The 13,935-nt window shown below is 61.2% G+C and overlaps 2 protein-coding genes across 3 annotated transcripts; one reads left to right on the forward strand and one right to left on the reverse strand.

Moving 5' to 3' along the window:
- Nucleotides 1-1,054: 1,054 nt before the first annotated feature.
- On the reverse strand, nt 1,055-6,823 carry ALKBH4 (alkB homolog 4, lysine demethylase). The gene is made up of 3 exons (XM_070232575.1): nt 6,758-6,823; nt 4,590-4,787; nt 1,055-1,642 (listed from the first exon to the last, which is right to left on the reverse strand). Exons 1-3 carry the CDS (start codon nt 6,821-6,823, stop codon nt 1,055-1,057), a joined length of 852 nt encoding a protein of 283 aa, XP_070088676.1.
- LRWD1 (leucine rich repeats and WD repeat domain containing 1) lies at nt 6,641-13,901 on the forward strand. Of its 2 annotated transcripts, XM_014729911.3 has the most exons (15): nt 6,641-7,347; nt 7,858-8,092; nt 8,208-8,324; nt 8,766-8,906; nt 9,160-9,264; nt 9,535-9,648; nt 9,727-9,841; nt 10,049-10,158; nt 10,366-10,573; nt 11,089-11,161; nt 11,260-11,400; nt 12,903-12,991; nt 13,180-13,335; nt 13,427-13,539; nt 13,638-13,901. In XM_014729911.3, the coding sequence occupies exons 1-15, from the start codon at nt 6,851-6,853 to the stop codon at nt 13,776-13,778; spliced, it is 2,355 nt and encodes a 784-aa protein (XP_014585397.3). In that variant the 5' UTR covers nt 6,641-6,850; the 3' UTR covers nt 13,779-13,901. The 2 variants fall into 2 exon arrangements, with proteins under 2 accessions (XP_014585397.3, XP_023511170.2); XM_023655402.2 differs by lacking the exon at nt 8,208-8,324 and having other exon boundaries at nt 7,124-7,347.
- Nucleotides 13,902-13,935: the final 34 nt, after the last annotated feature.

The raw sequence follows: 13,935 nt of genomic DNA on the forward strand, positions 1-13,935 counted from the left end.
GGCTGGGAGCCCAGCACCCCCGCACCGGCAGCTGGGCTCCCTCAGCCACTAGAAGCCCAAGCAGCCTCTCCACTGGGTCTGTGCAGGGTTCCCCAGCCCGAGCCAGTGGCCTGGCAGCCGCGATGCCACTCTGCAGATAGTGCACAGTGGTCAGCGGCTCCCCTACCCTGACAGCTCTCAGAAAGTTCCAGAGTGACTGTGAAGACCAGTGCTGACGTGAAGCTTTCTGGGCTGTGATGGGGCCCTGCTCCCCAGAGTTTGGCTCCCAGCATGTGGCCAGTGAGCCGAGTGTACTTTGTCATAGAAGCAGCAGGAAAGAGGGCTGGCCATGCAAGCCAGGGCCCACGCCATCGCCCTCAGCCTCCACGACCTGCTCCCCACCTGGCCGCAGGTGCATCAGGACAGCCACCCATCCAGAAAGTGCCAGAAAGTGAAGCACTTTGTGCTGTCCTGGGAGCTGAAGAGATGTTCCCCTCCCCCCCAACTTTTTAACAGTATTGTGGGGGCGGGGGGGTACCCGACTCTCAGGAGAGAGTTCCCTGTCCTCATGGATCTCGCACCCCCAGGGTCAGGCACAACCAAGCAGAGCCTGACTCAGAAGCTCTCACCCGCCCTGAAGTCTGAAACAATAAAAACCTCAGATCATCTGCCAGTTCCGTTCTCCAATCCAACACGCTACCCAAATGACAGGACCACAGGTGGGACGTTGGAAAACCGTGTTAGAGGCAGATAAAGGAGAGGGTTTTAAGTGGTGCCAATGATTTTTAAGCTCAAATTATGCCACTGCCCTCAAAATGTGACAAATTAAATAACTCGAACAAGTGGCCATGGTGCAGGTCAAAGGGGACTGACCTGAGAGACCCATCAAAACCAGTGCCCGGGCAGGGTTCCCACTGCCGTGGCCTCAGGGGGTCGTGCAGTCTCCTCTCTAAACCCAGTGAGCTGGGAAGAAAGGCCCCAGTGCCGGGCTCCCCCTCAGCCCTGGCACGTGGTCAACTCTGGCGCCGGTGGCCCCGGCCACACCCTGCGCCAGCTCCTGTCCCTGGCAGGCGGCTCACATGGGCCTCCCTTGGAAGGAGAGAGAGATTTGCAGGAGCTCCTGCCCCAGTTCTTGCTGCTTCCCGCCAGGACAGAACTCAGCCGACAGCTCCCTGAAGGTGGCACACACGCGGCGGGCCTGGATGTGTCGCCGGTGGATGGCGTGCTTCCACTGGTGGCGCGCGGCTCCCGTGAGCACGAGCAGAGAGCGGCAGGGCAAGGGCACGGCCACCTCCACCTCCTGGCACAGGACGGACCTGCTGGGGGCCATCACACCTTCCACCAAGGCCTCTGGGAAGCCCGACGGGGCCAAGCAGAGCAGCAGGCTGCCAGGCGCCTCCCGGGACATGGAGAGCACCGTGGGGGACAGGAGGTTGAGGCTCACCAGCCGCTCCCCCCACAGCCAGGCGTCGTCCAGGTGGGGGTCAATGGCCGAGCCGCGCTCCGGGCAGTAGTCCAGGTTGCACTGCTCCACAGGCCGGAAGTCCTCCAGGATGGGGTAGAGGCCCATCCTCCGCACCACCTCCCGGCTGAAGCTGGGGAGGCCTCTGAAGCCAGCGGTCTTTAGCTTCTGCTTCCGAAAGTTGACTTTGGGGCCGTAGTCCTGAAGGACGAGGACAAGAAAGAAGTGGAGAAACGTGTGAGTTTACAGAAACAGGATCACAGACCAGGTAGGAAGAATTCAATGACAGCGACCAAGACAAGCAAAAATTCCTGACTTCGTGGATCTGACATTCTAGCAGGAAGAGGCCAACACCAAGGAGGTGTAAATAAACGGCCAACAGCAGACAGCAGTAAATGCTAAGGAGAAAAATAAAGCAGCGAAGGGGGATAGGAAGTGTCGAGGGGATGTCCTAGCCCAGGTACTGCAGAAAGCAGAGCCGAGACAAGGCCCGTGGGCAGGCGGCCTGTTCCAGGACGTGATGCAAAGGAGTAAGGATCTGGGAAGGATGAGCAGCGAGGGCGGGAAAGCCAACCCAAGGCAGCAGCATTGCCGGTCAGCGCCGGGCACAACTGGGGTTCAGAACCACGAGGGCAAAGAGAGCACATGACTCAGAGTTCCACTCCTAGCTACACACCCAAAGGAACTGGAAACAGGCGTCTACACAGCAACTTGCACATGAACGTTCACAGCGGCACTATTCACAACAGGCAAAAAGTGGAAACAACCCAAGTGTCCACCAACGGATGAATGGATGAACGACGCACTTCTGCACAGTGGAATATCGCTCGGCCCGAGAAAGCAGTGAGGCGCTGATGCAGCGCCAAAGTGATGAGCCCTGAAGACGTCACGCTAACTGAAAGACACCAGACGCAAGGGTCACGTCTTATATACTCGCGTTTATGTGAAACGTCCAGGACAGGCAAGTCCACAGAGACAGAAGGCGGATCAGTGGCTGCTGGGGAACAGAGGAGTGGGGAGTGACTGCCAATGGATTATCACCACCTTTGGGGTGATGAAAATGTTCTGGAACCAGGTAGTGGTGATGGTTGCACAATATGGTGAATATACTAAAAATCAAACCACTGAATTGTGCCCTTGAAGTGGGTCGATTTCATGGTAGGTAGCCGCTTTCTAAAAAACAAAAACACATCAGAGAGGAGCCTTCTGGAACACAACTCAGATTTGTAGGCTGAGCGATGAAAGAGAGGAGCGTTTATCCGCAGACTCCTGCCCCCTCGGGTGCCCCTCCTGTGGAGGGGGGCTCCGCCCGGTGGAAATGTCCTGGCCCCCCCAGGCTCTGCAGGTCGCAGAGTGCCGGGGCGAGGCAGCTCCTGCAGGCCACCCCTTGTGGCAGCAGGCAGAAGCCTGAGATGGAGTGCAGGGCGTAGAGGAGCAAAGCCCGAGTATTTAAGGAACACTGAGGAGGCTGGGTGACTGCCCTAGGCGACACGCTGAGAGCAGAAGTAGACACGAAGGGTGGGCTGGCGGCCAGTGCAGGGCCTTCCAGGGCCCTGTAAGGACTCTGCCTTTGGGCTGAGAGGGGAGGCTCTGCAGGCTCTGTGACAGAGCGGTGACTCGACTGGACAGGACATCAGCAGGTTCACTTTTCTCTCTACTGAAGCTGACCGCAAAGGGCGAGGGCTGCTGCGGGAAGCTCCTGCACTGGGGGTGGCGATGGGGGGGGTGTGTTCTCAGATTCGGGGTATGTTTGAAGGAAGAAAGAGCTGACAGGAACTACCAAGGAGAGACAGAGAGAAATCTGGAAAGACCCATGGCTTCCGGCCTGAGCAGGTGGAAGATGGAGCTGGCTGAGATGGGGACCCTGAGGGGCTGCAGCTGGGGACAAGGAGCCAGAGCCCGGTGCAGGGTGTGACCAAGAGAGAAGCCTGGGTGGGAGGTACGAACATGGGTGTCCCGAATACGCCAACAGCGTGCGCAGCCTCGCGCAGAGCAGCCAAGGAGCGTCCACAGAAGGGAGAGAAGAGCCCCAAGGACCGAGCCTGCAGATGGGCTGGGTTTAGGGCATGGAGGTCAGCAGTGGACGCGGGTTTTGAGAGGGTTAAGGGAGGAGAGGAATTGAAGAGATCCAAGAGCTCTTGCGAAGTTGTGCTCCAGAGACAAGAGAGATGGAGCTCACCGGTAGGCTGGTGGAAAAGACCCAGCTGAGGCAAATCTGATCTCGAGGAGAGAGAGGGGAACAACGCTGGACAGTGTCTTCCGAGCGGGAGGGGACAGCATCCAGCTGGCCAGGGGCTCAGGTAAGGGGAACAGTGTCGGCACAGCACAGGCAGCTGTGTTCTCAGGGAGGCCCGGTCGTCAGCGGAGTGGGGAGTGAAAAGAGAAGGTGTGGAAGGAGAGCAGCAGAGTGAACGAGCCGGGGTGAGGGCGGTGTGACTGCCGGAGCAGGAAAGGCCCAGCTCGAGGTAGAGAGCAGAGCTGGGGAGCCCCGCCAGCAAGCCTCAAGTGGGTGCCCAGGGGCGGGGTGGGGCTGGACTCAACCAGGGCTGTGGGTGAGGGCAAAGAGTACAACAAATGGAAGTGACAGTGTAACTGGCCATGGTATGGAAGTTGGTGAGGAAAGCCGACGGGCCGGGGAGGCAAAGAGAAAGGCAGCCTGATGGCTGGCTCGAGGTCCTTGGGGAGTGGAGGATCGCTGGAGCCCAGGAACGGAGGGAGGAGGGAGCTGTGACCCCCGACACAGGGAAAGTGCAGGATGTGGAGGCCCGATCAGCAGAACAGGTGCGAGGAGACGACAGTGATGGGGAGAGAATTTCAGACAGGAAGGCACCTGGTAGCCTTCAAGAAACCCTCCTCGATCCTTAACCCGACCATGACCGTGACAGTCACCAGCACCAGGCCAGCTAGAGAAAGGCGCGGAAAGAGCTGAGCGGCTGTCTGCTTTAGATCCCCCTTGACAAGGCACACCACTCAGCAGCCCTGCCCACCGTGCTCTGAGGTCAGGGGGCTTGCCCCTCGATGGCCCTGGGGGCCGAGGGGTGTGGCTGAGGAGGAGAGCACTGAGAGGGAGGTGAGCAAAGAGGCTCCGGACAAGGAGTCTGGAGGGGCCCAGCGGGGCGACCGTCCTCCCAGCTCTGGGCCCGCCTACCTGCTTCCTCCGTCCAGACTGTGAGGGCTTCCAGGGCTCCCGGTCCATGAGCTGCACCATCTCGGCCTCCTCCTCCCGGGTCACGAAGTCCTCTATCACCGTCACACCCGGGAAGGGGAAGGCCCAGCCTTCGAAGTCAGACTCCTCGGCCCCCACGGCCCAGCCAGTGTCAGAGTAGTAAATGAAACGGTGTGTTTTCTGCACAAGAAAGAAGGGGTCCTGGAGCCACTGGAGCCCTGCCTCAGCACACGGGTGCCCCTGAGGCCCCTCGCGAGCAGCCCCTGCCGGATGGGTCATCCTTCCCCGAAGCCACTTTGGAAGGCAGCTGGAGTCCAGAAGGAGGCAGAACCTCCTGGGAAGGGCCCTAAGCCCTCTCCTTTTTCACTTTCCTCATAACAAGGAAGAGCATCTGCATGATCATGTTTCACTCTCCAATTTACAGATGAGGCTCAGCAAAGTTAAGGAACTAGCCCGAGGCTGCACAGCCAGGAAGCAGCCTCAGATTCCACACTGTTGCCCCCTGGCAGTGGCTGTGGCTGTGGGGCATCTTCTGTCCTTCCAGCCTCTGAGGATTAAAGTGTGTGAAAGCATTCTGCCTAGACCAGGAGTTCGAGAAATATGCTACCCCTAAAGCTGAGGCTCCGGGGCTGCCCAGGGAGGGAGCGGCACACGCTGGGAGGCTGGAGGGGAGAAGCCCTTTCCAGCCGAGGCGGGGACGTTTCTGGGCCCTGCCCTATGCTGTGGCAGCCACAGGCGCTGCCTCAATTTCCCTTCGAGAAAGATCAGAATTTGCCAGTCCTCCTCGAGGAGTGCCAGCCTAACGACCTCCTGCCACAGGGCCTTCAGGACCTGCCTCAGGTTTCAAGGGGGGCCATCCTCGTCCTGGGCAGCCCCTGCCAGTGGTTCTGTCCAACACGGGACTCCCTAATGGGCAGTCTTTGCTCGGGAGCTTCCGGCTGGGCTGGCTGTGACTGTCAGATCTACAGGCAGTCTGGGGTCCTCCCTGCCCAGTGAATTCTGCTTCCTCCCCTTTATGTTCCATAGGCATTGCTACCACCCCACCCCATCCTGAACCACCACGTTCTCTCTCCTGGCACCTCACACGGGACACGCTGGACATTTCACTTGTCCCCCAGCCATCAGGTTGGGAAGGTGCTACCCCCACAGAGCCTGTGTCTCCGCACCCATAGCCACGGCACTGTTCAGACTTTTGGCTTTTTTTTTGGGGGGGGGGGTGAAGAAGATTGGCCCTGAGCTAACATCTGTACCAATCTTCCTCTATTTTGTATATAGGATGCTGCCCAGCATGGCTTGATGAGCAGTGCCATGTACACCCAGGATCCGAACCCGTGAACTTAACTGCTATTTAAAGTTTTTAATTGTGGTAAAGTAGCACATTCTGTTTATCCATTCATCTGTCAATGGACACTAGAGTTGCTTCCACCTTTTAGCTGTTGGCATAGTGCTGCTACGGACATGGGTTTGCAAGTATCTCTTCCAGACCCCGCTGTCAGTATCTTTCGGGTATCTACCCAGAAGTGGAAGGGCTGGACCGTAGGTAATTCTGCTCGTAATTTTCTGAGGAACTGCTAAACTGATCCCACAGGACCTTCCAAGCTCTTACCAGGAACACTGCCACAGTTTCTTGTCTGGCTTCCCAGCCTCCACACCTTCCTGTCCGCCCCACCCCTCCCACGATCTTTCCCAAATTCACTTGCAACTTCCTTTAAAACCCTCAGGAGTTCTCCACAGCCTCAGGACCAGTGCAGCCTTGCCAGGCCCCGGCGACCGTGTCACCCCCTCACCGGAAGCATCACGCCGTCTGAGCACACGCACCTCCCCCAGGCCTTTGCCCAAGCAGTCCCCCCGCTGGAACGTCCTTGCGCAGCTCAAAGGCTCTGAGTCCTTTTTGGTTAATTAATTGCATTAATTTCCTCCTTGCCCATTTCCGTCCAAGGCCTTCTGGGGCCCTCTGCCCTGGTTTTCGGACCCTCTTCTCGTTCCGTGTCGTGTCCCCGAGGGCCCGTGAAGCTCCAAGCCCCAGATACAGGGGGCGACATGAAGGTTTGCTGTCAGACTCCCCCGCAGCCCCAGAGGCGCGCTGTGGTCGGACTGCACCCGCGTCCCAGCCCCTTCCCGACTCCAAGCCTCCTCCTCAAAGCCCTCACCTCCTCTCCCCGCAACGCCCCACCGCGAGGGCCCCTGACACCGTTCGATCTGGGGCCCGTCTTCATGGCCAACCTGGGCCTCAGTTTCCCCATATGAAGAGCGGAGCCGCGGGCGCGGCTCCTCTCCCAGACCTCACCTGCGGTGGGTGCTGCCAGGGCGGGTCCCCTCCGCGCTGCCGCTCGCAGATCAGACAGGTCCGGATGCCCTTGCAGCCGCATTCCCGAAGGACCTCGGGGGCTGCCACTGCCGCAGCCGCCATCGCCGCGTCCTGGCGCGCAAGGCGCAGGCGCGGAGCCGCGGGCCGGGGGGCCGCTGGGAGTTGTAGTCCGCGCGCAAGGGCGCGAGGTCCGCAGGGCACGAGGTCCGCGGGCTGCTTCCTTCCGGTCGTCTCTGCCACCAGGCTCGCGCGGCGCCACCTCCTGGGCTCGCGCGGCGCCACCGACGGGAGAAGCGGGCTCGGCCGCCGCTGGTGCCGCCGATCGGGCCCGCGCGGGCCGCGCCTCCTCGCCATGGGCCCCCTCTCAGCGCGGCTGCTGATGCAGCGGGGGCGACCCAAGAGCGACCGGCTGGGCAAGATCCGGAGCCTGGAGTAAGAGGCGGGCCGGGGATGACTGGGGGTCCGCGGCGCCGAGGCCACACAGCCCGCCTCCCGGGCTGTGGTCGCCGGGCGGGCGGGAAGAAGGGCGGGGACCCTTGCCGACTCCCTGCCCTGCCCCGTAACGGCTCTCTCGGTTCGGCGAACTCTCCTAATCGCTGGGGCCAAACGCCGTCCTCTCGTTACGAGATGGGCCGAGCTGGCTCCAAGTGGCCTTTCCCCTGAAGAAGGCCCGGGCTGCTGGGGAGTCTTGCAGAAAGAGTACTGAGCAACCTGTTGCGACAATTACAGAGGAGCGCCCCCAGAGAGTCAGGAAAAGCATCCTGAGCGGGCCATGCTGCCCGAGTTCTAAGATTTAAAAAAAGCGGGATGTTGGGGAGAGGCTGTGCATGCGCAAGAGAGGCCAGGTGAAAACGCCTTCGGAGGCCCCTGGGCTGCCAGAGGCGGGGCGAGGAGGCCCGCCTGCCCCTGAGCCCTCCTGGTCTGCCCCTCATCTCACCCCAGCCTGTCAGGGCTGAAGCTGCTCTCTGAGCACTTGGACCCCAAGCTCCTGAGCCGCCTGACACAGCTGCAAGAGCTGGACCTCTCCAACAACCAACTGGAGACGCTGCCTGCCAACCTGGGCCTGTCCCACCTGCGCATCCTCCGCTGCGCCAACAACCAGCTGGGGGACGTCACTACCTTGTGCCAGTTCCCACAGCTCGAGGAGCTCAGCCTAGAGGGCAACCCCTTCCTGACAGTACGTGGGGGACCCCCAGCCCCATGCCCAGGGCCAGCATTCTGTTGGGCTCGGGCTCAGCAGCCCCTGAGCCTGGGGCTAGGCACCCCCAAGCCACTCCTTCTTCATCCCCCAGGTCAGTGACAATCTGAAAGTCTCGTTTCTCCTGCCCAAGCTCCGTAAGGTCAATGGCAAGGATGCTTCCTCCACTTCCTCTCAGGTGGAGAGCCTGAACCGGGAGCTGACCAGCAGGGTGAGGGAGCTGGGAGGGGTCTGGGCCTTGGGAGGAGTCGGGGACCTTGGGGATGGGGTGACAGAAGTGCACATTTGGAGGACTCTTGGGGGTAACAGAGGCTCTTCGCCCCTTAGCCCCTGGCCTGATGTGCCGCTCTGAGCCTGGCTGTGGTGTTTGGCCTCTTGTGCTTGGAGGTCGTGCCCTCCCGTGTGCAGGCCGGGGCCCCGCAGGGGAGGCTGAGACGCCGTCACAGTGCCTTTACCCTGGGCCAGCCCCTCCTCCTGGGGCTGGTACTCGTGTGTGTTGCTTAGGCTTGTTCAGCCTGCAGCTGAGAAGGCTGTGGTTTGCAGGAGACAGGGAGGTGGAGACAGCTGTGCCCGTGAGGTTGGAGGCAGAGGTGCCATGAAGGGTCCGGGAGAGCTGGGGTGGGCTGGGCCTGAATCTGGTGCCTGGTGTCAGGTCACAGCTCACTGGGAGAAGTTCATGGCTACACTGAGCCCAGAGGAGGAGGCGGAGAAGGCCCAGGAGGACTTTGTGAGGTCTGCCATCAGGGATGTCCGCTATGGGCCCGAGTCCCTCAGCGAGTTCACCCAGTGGCGGGTATGTCCTCACCCCACTGTGCTGGGGGTCATTTCTCCCAGCTCCTTGCTGGCTTCCGTGCCCTGAGCTTCCCTGGAGGTCTCTGGCCATGAGGGGCAGTGGGGACCAAGGCGGGTCAGGGAAGGCAGCCCTATGGGCTGGAAAGGGCCTTTCCTGCCTTGGGAAGCACAAGCTCCCGCTGTCCAGGCATCTGGGGAGGGGCTGGGGGCCCCCAGGACTATGCTCAGCTCCCTGATGGCCTGGCCCCATCCAGGTGCGGATGATCTCTGAGGAACTGGTGGCCTCTAGTGGGATTCAGGTACATGAGGCAGACAGCCTGGAGAGGCCCTCAAAAGCCACAGCTGCCCAGGAGCCCAGGGTGAGTGTGGTTCCATGCATCTCCCCGGGCTCCTAGGGCCTGCCTTGCCCTTCCTGCCTAGGGAGGCTGCAGGGAAGAGGGGGCCCAGGAAATGAGCCGGGAGACAGTCTCTGATGCCTATGCTAGTTCCCTCTGACCCTGGACTGGCCCTTGTCTCCCACACCATGGAGGGTGCAGTCCAGCCTGTGATGGGGAGGAGGAAAGCCTGGACGGATGAGCTCATGGTCACCAGGCCCTCAGCCCGCCCCTGGCCCCCTGCCCCCTCCACAGGCCAAGCCAGGTGCCTTGAAACGGCCGGATGATGTCCCACTCAACCTCTCTCCCAACAAGCGGGTGTGCACCGCCCCGGTGGAGGGCAGCCCCGTGGGCTCTGATGACAGCCAGGTAACCTAGCAAGGTGGCAGGGAGCATGTGGTGGGGAGCTAGGGCTGGGGCTGCCATGACCCCACTCTGCCCCCACAGCCTGCCCCGAAGCTGGAGCCCCTGCACTTCCTACAATGCCACAGCAAGAACAACAGCCCTCGGGACCTGGAGACGCAGCTCTGGGCCTGCGCCTTTGAGCCGGCTTGGGAGGAGGGTACATGCATGGTGGGCAGGCAGGGACAGGGCGGGGGCCACAGGGAACAAGAAGGGAACCTAGGAATGCCGCCTGGAGGGGGCCGCCTGCGTGGATGGGGAATCTGGAGGAACAGAGAGCTTAAAAGTATTGTCAAGGCCAGGAAGAGGGAGCTGCAGAGGGGAACTTTACAGAAAATGTTTTTACTAGGCTGACCCCCCAAAACAGGGCATGTAGGGGCCACATCCCAGACTGTGGCCACGTGTGGCGGGGAGGCTGTGTGTGTGATAGACTGCCAGACGGGCATCGTACTGCACAAGTACAAGGCGCCAGGCGAGGTGAGTGCCAGGGCCTGCTCCTGCAGGGTGGCAGGCAGAGCCTTGACTCCTGGGGGCGGGAGTGTTGTCTTGGGGGTCCAGGCTCGGCCTCCTATGCACCAGGTGACCTTTTCTTTGCTGCTGGGCCTCAGTTTCCCAGCCTATCCTGCATGCCTGTGCACACACGCAGCTCTGCCCCTTGGTGACCATGCCCCCTCTCCCCCTAAGGAGTTCTTCTCCGTGGCCTGGACAGCCCTGATGGTGGTCACTCAGGCAGGCCACAAGAAGCGCTGGAGCGTGCTGGCGGCTGCAGGCCTGCGGGGGCTGGTCCGGCTGCTGCACGTGCGTGCCGGCTTCTGCTGCGGGGTCATCCGGGCCCACAAGAAGGCCATCGCCACCCTCTGCTTCAGCCCCACCCACGAGACCCACCTCTTCAGTAAGACCCTCTCCCCATCCCCCCGGGGCTCCCCAGCACCCCCGTCCTGCAGCCCAATGCCTCAGTGCTCCCTGGGATGGTGGGAGCTCATGTGGCTGGTGGGCCTCACACTGGGCTGCGAGATCGGCTCTGTCTGTGGTGGGACCAACGTGGCTTCACGGACAACTGACTGGGCTTCGGACCCTGCTTTTCCTCCTGCTCTGTGGCCTTGGAGCTTTCCAGCAAGCTGAGCCACTCTGTCTGACCTGGGTGATACCCCTGGCCCTCAGGTGTGGTGAGCCCAACAAAGGTGTTGTGTGAGCAGAGGCCTCCAAAAGATGGCTGCCTGGCGTGGGGTGCATTAGGTTAGAGCGGGACAGGGACTGTAGGTCCTTGAGTTCTCTGTCTCTCAGCCATGGCCCTTCCTCCCGGCCTTGGAGGGTTGGCCTTGGGACCATGGTCTCAGCCTGGGATGTAGCCTGCGGGAGGGAGCAGGGCCCTCAGGGCCACCCGTCCTCTTCCCATCGCCCCTTCAGCGGCCTCCTATGACAAGCGGATCATCCTCTGGGACATTGGGGTGCCCAACCACGACTATGAATTCCAGGCCAGGTGATGCTTGGGGGGAGGGCTGGGGGGAGGGAATGGCTGCTAGGGTGAGCAGACCCCTGGGTCCATGGGCTCATGCTGTCTCTCTCATGTGCCGGCAGCCAGCTGCTCACGCTCGATACCACCTCCATCCCCCTGCGTCTCTGCCCAGTGGCCTCCTGCCCAGATGCCTACCTGCTGGCTGGCTGTGAGGGTGGCTGCTGCTGCTGGGATGTGCGGCTGGACCAGCCTCAGAAGAGGAGGTGAGGCCAGGCGGGGATGCCTTGAAAGCCAAGCCTCTGAGCCAGGTGGCTGCCGGTCCAGATGTCCGACCCCAGGCACACCTGCCAGGGGTGGTGCCCAAACCACATGCCCCATCCCACCTCCTCCTAGTCTCTCGAGGAAACGCCCAAGTGACCCATTCCTTCCCTGGTGTTGGGCTGGGGACTGGGCTGTGATCAGCTCCCCTTCAACCTGGGGCTTCACCAACCCCAGGTCCTGCCACCCCCCCAGCAGAGTGACCTTTCTCTGTCCTAGCATAATTTTCTCATCTGTAAAGTGGGGACAGCAACTTGCATCCCAGGACTAATGGAGGACAAGAGAGATGTGTCTAGACAAGGATGAGGCCCTGGGAAGGCCAGGGTGAGGCCTGTGGCCCATCTGTACCACCCAGAAGGCCTGAGATGGCTTGGCATAGGGTCCCTGCCCTCGTGGGGCCCACAGCCTAGTCAGGGAGACAGGCCTTAAACAAAGGTGGCCACTTCAAACCCCACAAAGCTACAAAGGAAAGAGAATCAGGTCTCGGTCTGAGAGGGGGACAGGGAGGCCAGTGGGCCTCTGCAGAAGGACTGGTGGTAGACAGATGGGTTCTCAGGCTCCCAGTGTCCCCTGCAAGGGCATCAGGCAGGCACAGGGAAGGGAACGTGCTCACACAGAGGGAACAGCATGTGCCAAGGGCCGGTGGCGGCGAGAGCTGGCTGACCACCGAAGACTGGCCATGGAAGTCTGGCCACAGCTTGGAAAATTGGAGGAAATGGCACAAGATGAGGTGGCAGGGTTACCTGGGCCAGGGTAGGCTGGTGACGTAGCTGCTTGGGAGGGAAGGAGGGCAGGTCTCCACACAGGCTGTGGCTGTTGTCCAGCCATGTGTTGGCGGTGGCCCTGGGCCTGCCCCCTCCCTGCCCACCCACGTCTGCCTGGTCTCCAGCCCTGTGTGTGGCCTTCCTCCTGCATCTCAGACGCATCTGCTTCTCATGGTTGCTACTTGCTTGCCTTTCTGGCTCCAGGTGGCCTCTCAGGACTCCAGGCTGCTGCTGCATGGCCTCTCCAAGCAGTGTGACCCCACACACAGTCTCAGCTTGGAAACATTCAGCAGCTACTCCCACTGTCCTCAGGCTCCAAATCTCCCCTCCGGTCCCCAGTGCTCAGCTGCTTGGCAAACTCCTGCTCATCTGTCACTCAGTCCCAGAGACACTGCCTCTTTCCAGAACCTTTCCTGGCCACACAGCCCACTCCCATCCTGGAAGCAGCAGCCCCTCATGCTTCTGAGTTCCCAGCACCTGGGACTCAGTAGCCTGAGGTGCTGGCTCCCACCTCCAGGGCAGAGCGGAACCCCTCTAAGGCCCGGGAGGGGTCTCTCTGGTTGCATCTGTTGACCTTTGCACAGGGCAGAGCCCAGAGTAGGTCCCTGGCAGCCACTTGAGTGGATGAGCAGCTTTTACAAAATGTGTAAGGAGTAGCCCACCAGCGTCTTCTGCCGCCGCAGGGTGTGTGACGTGGAGTTCGTCTTCGAGGGCTCCGAGGCATCTCGACGGCGAGTGGATGGGCTGGCGTTTGTGAATGACGATGTCGTGGGTGAGTGGGCCTGACTCAGAACAGCCTGGCCTCCTGGGACCCACATGGGCCCTGGTAAGGCCTTCATGGGTCACTTCTCCCTGGCCTGGGGTTTAGGTTTGAAGGCTTCAGAGGGGTCCCCACTGTGGGACAGGAAGTGACTGGAGAGGGGGCCCCCCCAGGCACAGTTCTCTATTCTCCCCGCACAGCCTCCAAGGGGAATGGCCTGGGTACCATCTGCCTATGGAGCTGGAGCCAGACGTGGCTGGGCCGAGGAAGCCAGTCCACGGTGGCAGTAGTGGTCCTGGCTCGGCTGCAGTGGTCCCACACTGAGTTGGCTTACTTCTCACTCAGCGCCTGTCCTGGTGAGCCCACCCGCACCGTCCCACCTGCCACCTTTTGGAGCTCTGCCCACCCCCTGCCCCACCTGAGATTCCACTCTCTGTGTCCTGGCAGATGAAGGGATTGTGCTCTGTGGGGACGAGGAGGGCAACGTGTGGGTCTACGACATCAAGCGCATCCTGACGCAGCAGCCTCTGCCACTGGCAGCCCCGCAGGCGCCCACGCAGGTATGCACAGCTCACTCCCACCGCCCTGCCGGGGCCTGGTGCAGGACAAGGGCCCGGTGTCTAGGAAGCCGGAGCCCAGCCCCCTCTCCTCCCACCAGATCCTTAAGTGGCCCCAGCCCCGGGCCCTCGGGCAGGCGGTGACGAAGACCATGGTGAACACAGTGGTGGCCAACCCCACCTTTACCTACCTCACCGCTCTGACGGACTCCAACATCGTGGCCATCTGGAGGAAACACTAGCCTTGAGCACAAGCTCCTGCCTCTATGCAGAGGCCCATGGACACAACTTAACTTATTCAGCTTTTGCTAATGACAGGGAGCTTTTCACAGTTGACTATTTTTATTAAACTCTACTGGGGTAGAGAAGCCTGTGGCGAGCCGTTTGTGGGCCCGTCTG

The sequence above is a fragment of the Equus caballus genome, chromosome 13, assembly GCF_041296265.1.
Source record: "Equus caballus isolate H_3958 breed thoroughbred chromosome 13, TB-T2T, whole genome shotgun sequence".
NCBI lineage: Eukaryota > Metazoa > Chordata > Mammalia > Perissodactyla > Equidae > Equus > Equus caballus.